The sequence below is a fragment of the Miscanthus floridulus genome, chromosome 17 (genome assembly GCF_019320115.1).
Source record: "Miscanthus floridulus cultivar M001 chromosome 17, ASM1932011v1, whole genome shotgun sequence".
Taxonomy (NCBI): domain Eukaryota; kingdom Viridiplantae; phylum Streptophyta; class Magnoliopsida; order Poales; family Poaceae; genus Miscanthus; species Miscanthus floridulus.
The window spans coordinates 107118245-107124855 of record NC_089596.1 but is presented as its reverse complement, the minus strand read 5'-3'; the positions used below and the strand labels follow the sequence as shown (position 1 = coordinate 107124855).

At 61.4% G+C, this 6611-nt stretch overlaps 1 protein-coding gene across 1 annotated transcript; it reads right to left on the bottom strand.

Moving 5' to 3' along the window:
• Positions 1 to 3349: 3349 nt before the first annotated feature.
• LOC136514801 (uncharacterized) lies at positions 3350 to 4670 on the bottom strand. Its single transcript, XM_066508507.1, has 2 exons — positions 4420 to 4670; positions 3350 to 4330 (listed from the first exon to the last, which is right to left on the bottom strand). The coding sequence occupies exons 1-2, from the start codon at positions 4456 to 4458 to the stop codon at positions 3908 to 3910; spliced, it is 462 nt and encodes a 153-aa protein (XP_066364604.1). The 5' UTR covers positions 4459 to 4670; the 3' UTR covers positions 3350 to 3907.
• Positions 4671 to 6611: the final 1941 nt, after the last annotated feature.

Below are 6611 nucleotides of genomic sequence, written 5' to 3'. Positions count from 1 at the left end.
ACCGTTGAGGCCTATGTGGATGACATCGTAGTCAAGTCCAGGAAGGCCGGCGATCTCGTCGACGACCTGGAGGTTGCCTTCACATGTCTCAGAAAGAAGGACATCAAGCTCAACCCCGAGAAGTGTGTCTTCGGGGTCCCCCGAGGCATGCTCTTAGGATTCATAGTCTCGGAACGTGGGATCGAGGCCAACCCGGAGAAGGTCTCGGCCGTGACCAACATGGGCCCGATCCGAGACCTCAAAGGCGTGCAGAGGGTCATGGGATGCCTTGCGGCCCTGAGCCGCTTCATCTCCCGCCTCGGCGAAAAAGGCCTGCCCCTGTACCGCCTTTTGAGAAAGGCCGAGCGCTTTTCTTGGACCGCCGAGGCCGAGGAAGCCCTCGCCAGGCTCAAAGCACTGCTCACCAACCCCCCCGTCCTGGTTCCGCCCACCGAGGGCAAACGCCTCTTACTCTATGTCGCCACGACGACCCAAGTGGTCAGCGCGGCCGTAGTCGTCGAGAGGCAGGAGAAGGGACACGCTCTGCCCATCCAGCGACCTGTCTACTTCATCAGCGAAGTGCTCTCCGAGACTAAGACACGTTACCCGCACATCCAGAAGTTAGTTTACGCCATAGTCTTGGCTCGACGCAAGCTGCGTCACTACTTCGAGTCCCACCCGGTGACTGTGGTGTCGTCTTTTCCTCTGGGAGAGATAATCCAAAACCGAGAGGCCTCGGGTAGAATAGCCAAATGGGCTGTCGAACTCATGGGGGAGACCTTGTCTTTCGCGCCTCGGAAAGCGATCAAATCACAGGTCCTGGCCGACTTTGTAGCCGAGTGGACCGACACACAGCTGCCACCCGTTCAAATCCAATCAGAATGCTGGACCATGTACTTCGACGGGTCTCTGATGAAGACTGGGGCCGGCGCGGGCCTGCTCCTGGTCTCGCCCCTCGGAATACACATGCGCTACATGATCCGGCTTCACTTCGCCGCCTCCAACAATGTCGCCGAATACGAGGCCCTCGTCAACGGCCTGCAAATCGCCATCGAACTTGGAATACGACGTCTCGACGTACGGGGTGATTCGCAGCTCGTCGTCGATCAGGTGATGAAAGAGTCAAGCTGCCACGACCCCAAAATGAAGGCGTACTGCGCGATGGTACGTCGTCTGGAGAACAAGTTTGACGGTCTCGAACTCAACCACGTTGCACGAAAGTTCAACGAGGCCGCGGACGAACTGGCAAAGATGGCGTCGGCACGGACCCCGGCCCCTCCGAACGTCTTCGCCAGAGACCTCCACCAGCCGTCCGCCGACTACGCCTCGGCGACGGAAGAGGACCCATCGACCGAGCCCACCGCAGGGCTCGAGGCCCCCTCTGCCGTCGAGACCCCGCCAGCCGAGCCCGAGGCGATGGCGATTGACGAAGAGCCTCCCAAGACCGACCAAGGAACGGACTGGCGAGTCCCTCTCCTTGATCGCCTCGTCCGAGGAGAGCTTCCTGCTGACAGAACCGAAGCCCGACGGCTTGCGCGACGCGCCAAGACTTACGTCCTCTGCGACGGCGAGTTATATAGGCGCAGCCCATCTGGTATTCTCCAACGATGCATCACCACCGAGACTGGCCAATCCTTACTTCAGGACTTACACGCGGGAGTCTGCGGGCACCACGCGGCGCCTCGGGCGCTCGTAGGTAACGCCTTCCGCCAAGGTTTCTATTGGCCAACGGCGGTGGCCGACGCCACAAAGCTAGTACGCACCTGCGAGGGATGCCAGTACTATGCTCGACAGACGCACCTCCCGGCCCAAGCCCTCCAAACCATCCCCATCACATGGCCATTCGCTGTGTGGGGACTGGACATGGTTGGGCCTCTGCAGAAGGCACCCGGGGGCTATACCCATCTGCTGGTAGCTATCGACAAATTCTCTAAATGGATCGAGGCTCGTCCGATCGCTCAGATCAAATCCGAGCAAGCGGTGCTATTCTTTACGGATATCATCCACAGGTTCGGGGTTCCTAACACCATCATCACTGACAATGGGACACAATTCACCGGGCGCAAATTCCTAACGTTCTGCGACGACCACCACATCCGGGTGGCCTGGGCGGCCGTAGGGCACCCAAGGACGAATGGCCAAGTAGAGCGTGCCAACGGCATGATCCTACAAGGCCTTAAGCCAAGAATATTCAACCAGTTGAAGAAGTTTGGCAAGAAATGGCTTGCCGAACTCCCGTCAGTCATCTGGAGCCTAAGAAATACCCCGAGCCGAGCCACGGGATTCACACCGTTCTTCCTGGTCTATGGAGCCGAGGCCATCCTCCCCACTGACTTAGAATACGGCTCCCAGAGGCTACAGGCGTACAACGAGCAAAGCAACCGCACTGCCCGCGAAGACGCCCTCGACCAACTGGAGGAAGCCCGCGACGTCGCGCTACTACACTCAGCCAGGTATCAGCAAGCCCTACGACGCTACCAAGCCCGGCGCGTCCAAAGCCGGGACCTGAAGGTGGGCGACCTAGTGCTGAGACTGAGGCAGAGCAACAAGGGCCGCCACAAGCTGACCCCACCCTGGGAGGGGCCGTATATCGTCGCTCAAGTGCTGAAGCCCGGGACCTACAAGTTAGCCAACGAGAAGGGCGAAATCTTCACCAACGCTTGGAACATAGAACAGCTACGTCGTTTCTACCCTTAAATTTCCAAACGTTGTTTACATTGTTTCTCGAAATGAATAAAGAAGCGTTCTTTAAATTGTTATAATCTTTCGAGGAACCCCCTTATAGACAAATCGGCTGTATAGAACCCAAGGACCGAAAGATCGTCTCAAGGGCGAAAAGGCCGGCCGAGTCGTGAGAACGGCCTATGCCTCTGGGCTACGGCAGCTCCCTCACCACCGTTTCGCCCAAAGGACAGCTTAGGTTCCGAGGAAGTTCTTTGCAGAGAGGTTATCTATCGATAGGGGCTCGACGTCACTATAACGCAATAAGGGAGACTCGGCTCTGCCTCTGCAAAGTCGAGCCTCCCTCGGGGGCTAAAAAGGGGGAACCCCCCTAAGTCCCGGACACCATTTCTCAACCGTTTTTCCGAAAATTTCCACACCAAACTCTCTCGCGCTCCGACGGGACCTTCGCAAGAAACCCAAAGACCAAAAGCCTGTCTAGAGGCCAAAGGGCCGGCTGAGTTGTGAGAACGGCCTACGCCTCTGGGCTACGGCAGCTCCCTCACCGCCCTTCGCCGAAGGACGGCTTAGGTTCCGAGGGATTTCTTCGCGATCGGGACAGAGGGCACGAACTTAGAAATAGAATGGAAAACGGTTAAGAAGCACACATACGCAAATACTTTAAGGGCCTCGACGGCCACAAAAAAACGTCACGATTCGGCAACTAACTCGATTCGGTTACATGGCCCCTTTTGGCCCAGGTCAAAGCTCAAGGATCGGCGGCTGGCGCGGGAGGGACCACCTCTTCTTCGAACAGCTTGGCCAACGCGGTGCCAGGTGCCTCGGCCGCCTCCAACAGCCTCACGACCTCTGCATCAGCCTCCTCGTCATCTTCTGGCAACACGTAGCCGTCGCTGACAGCCTCGAGGTTGATGGCGTAGTGCGAGGAGACGACGGCCAGGGCGCGCTTGACACCCGTGTGCAACGCCCCTCGGAGTCTCTCGCGGACGTGGCCGCTCAACGCGATGAGGTGGCTCCCAAGGGAGCTAGCTGATTGGACCTCCTCGACGTCCAGAGCCTCGCAGGCAGACCGGACAGCGCTGCGCAGTGCCTCGTGCTCCCGGACCTCGACATCCAGCGCTGCTTGCGCCGCGACGGAGGCCTCAGCCGCCTGGGAGGCCTCTTTCTCCAGACCTACGTCGCAGCAAGGGGTCAGGAGTCAAGCGCGAACCAGGACAAAAAGAGCAAATGGAACGAGGAACATGGTTCAGCGGAACTTACCCTCGGCCTTGCCCTTCCAGGCTGAGACCTCGACCCGAGAGGCCTCGGCCGCCTTGGTAGCCTCTGCCAGGGCGACTTTTGTCGCCTGATGCTCGCTCTGCTCCGCACCCAGCTGCCCGGCTGTAGCCTTCGCAGAGGCCGTCGCTTCTTGGGCCCGAAGCCTGAAGGAGTCTCGCTCCTCCTCCAGTTCCTTGATCTTGGCCACCAGAGGGGCGGACTGCTCCTTAGCCATGGCCAACTCCGCCTGAATGTCGGCACAACGAAGGCGGAGGTCCTCCACTTCCGCACTCCGCGCCGACAATAGTCCCTGGGCATCGGCAAGCAAGCCCTTCTGGCGCCGGAGCTGGTCCCAGATATCCCTCTCATTTCGCAGGAACACCGATTTCCCAAGGGATCGGGTCTCGAGCTCCTAAGGAGGCAAAACAAAAAACACACGTCAAAACACTGCGAGCGGGCTCGGAGAGAAAACAACGCGGCACGAGAGGGGAAAGTACTCACCCGAGTGACACCAGGCAAGTCCCTTTCCATGACAGTCATCGCTGTCTGCAACGACCGCACGGCCAATCGGCGATACTCCTCGAGGGTATCCCAACGCCCCCCCTCGGCGACGTCCTCAAGGGCGAACACAGGCTCCCCCTCGGGATCAGCCTGGTCCCGCCAGAAAACACGCGGGAAGTTCCACCCACGGGGCTCGGGCCGTAGCGGAACAAGGGCCGAACTCCCCTCGGCAGGATCTGGGACTTGTTGCTCCGCGGTACTGGCCGCCCCGACGTCCGCCGCCTCCTTCCCTCGGGAGGAATCATCAGACGAGATTGTCTGAACCAGGGGCGGCGCCAAAATTTGCCCCGTCTCCACCTCCATCGCCTCGGTCTCGACGGACCCGAGGGCTCTGGCCTCCGCCGTCTCTACCTTGATGGCCTCGGTGTCCACCGCCCTGACATCGGAGGTCTTGGGGGCTCCGGCCTCGCCCTCAGTGGCCTCGGCAATAGCAAACGCCCCAGCCTCCTTCGCGGCCGCCACGGCCCCCTGTTCCTGGGCGGCCTCCTCCTCCACTCGCTCCGCGGCCGCCTCGGCCCCCTGTTCCTGGGCAGCCGCCTCCTCCAAAACGGCCTCACCCGACCCCGCGCCACGCTGCGCGTCAGCCTGCGCCTCCGCTGCCTGATGGGCGGAGGAGCTAACGTTCACCTTGAGCGCCTTACGGGGCACCAAGGGAGGGTCTCCCACCAGAAGCGTCTAGCTGCAAGAAAAGACACTCCCAAGGTCAGCATGCAACCAAGGGGCAAACAAGAAGCGGACTCCGCCAGGAAAGACGCTTACCGCGAACGGGGATGCAACCGCTTCGACACCGTCCGCCTCCTCTGCAACAGCGGCGGTGGTGGCAGCAACGCGGCCTCGGTGTCCACCAGCGCCAGCTGGACCCCGTCGGACCCCGGCACCTCCTCGACCCTTCGCGGAGATAATGGGGTCGCCCCCACCGTCACCCGCTCAACCTCCACCGTCGAACCCATCGGGCCGACGGCACGCTCTTCCGACACCCGCGCCTCGGGTGTGCCGGCCTCGGCGCCGGGACGGGCCACCACTGGCCCCGGGACACCTCCTCCTTCTCCTAGGGGCGTCAGGCTCCTTGCCGGCGCCCCGGGAACCATCTCCCTGATGTCGGGGAGGTGTTCCAGGCAGGCCGTCCCCACCTCGCACCCACCGCCGTCGCTCGAAGAATCCGACACCGACGGCGAGGGAGACGGCTCCAAAGGGAGACCGTCGAGCCTCTGGCGCCGGCGACGGGCGTCCAGCTTTTCGCGCGCGAGGATCTTCTTCGTGCGCTTCGCCTCCTGGGCATCTTTCTTCTTCTTCTCCTCCTCGGCACGCGCCCTGTTCACGGATCGCCGCCGGGCGTCCTCAGGAACGGGCGGCGGGGAGCCTCGCACGTCTCTTATCCCCTGTGAGAGCGACGAAGTAAGACAACAGACCAAAAAGGCGAAAAACAAGAAGGACGCGAAAGCCTCGACAACATCCAACTTACCAGCGAGACATACCCCCGCGACGGGCGCATCGGGAACGGCATCAAGTCATCGAGCCTCGGCTTCCCGTCTACCGCCTCCCTCACCCGACGCAGGGTCTCGTCATCGGTAAGGGCGAGGGCGGACATCTTGATACCGGCGACCGGGTCGCTCGGCGTCATCTCGAACAACCGCCGTCGCCGGGCCATTAGCGGCAACACCCTTCGGCGGTGAAAGGCCGCCACGACCACGGCCGCCGAAAGGCCGCAGTCATGCAGCTTCCCCAAGGCCCTCAAGAGCGGTTCCAGCCTAGGCTGGTCGACCTTGATGACGCCGTACCCCCATTTCTCCGGTTGACTCTCTACAACCCGCCCGGTATAAGGGGGAAGTCCTCCGCCGTCGTTGCGGAGGTAGAACCAGCCGTCATACCAACGACGGTTGGACGTCGACAGCTGGGCCAGGATGTAGAGGGACTGCCGGTCTTGGCGCACGTGGAGGGTGCAGCCGCCGGCCCTCTGCGCCTTCCGAGCCCCCCTCGTTCCCCCCGGCTTGGAGGTGAACGTCGCTCGGAACAAATGGAGCCACAACTCCCAGTGGGGAGCGATCCCTAGATACCCCTCGCAGATGGCGACGAAGATGGCCGCCTGCGCGATGGAGTTGGGGCTGAAATTGTGCAGCTCCACGCCATAGTAG

Excerpts from the sequence above, each read along its gene's own strand:
- LOC136514801 (XM_066508507.1), bottom strand. The coding sequence starts at position 4,458 with ATGACTGTCATGGAAAGGGACTTGCCTGGTGTCACTCGG. Across the intron at positions 4,331-4,419 it reads ACTTGCCTGGTGTCACTCGG|GAGCTCGAGACCCGATCCCT; the intron begins GTGAGTACTTTC and ends TTGCCTCCTTAG.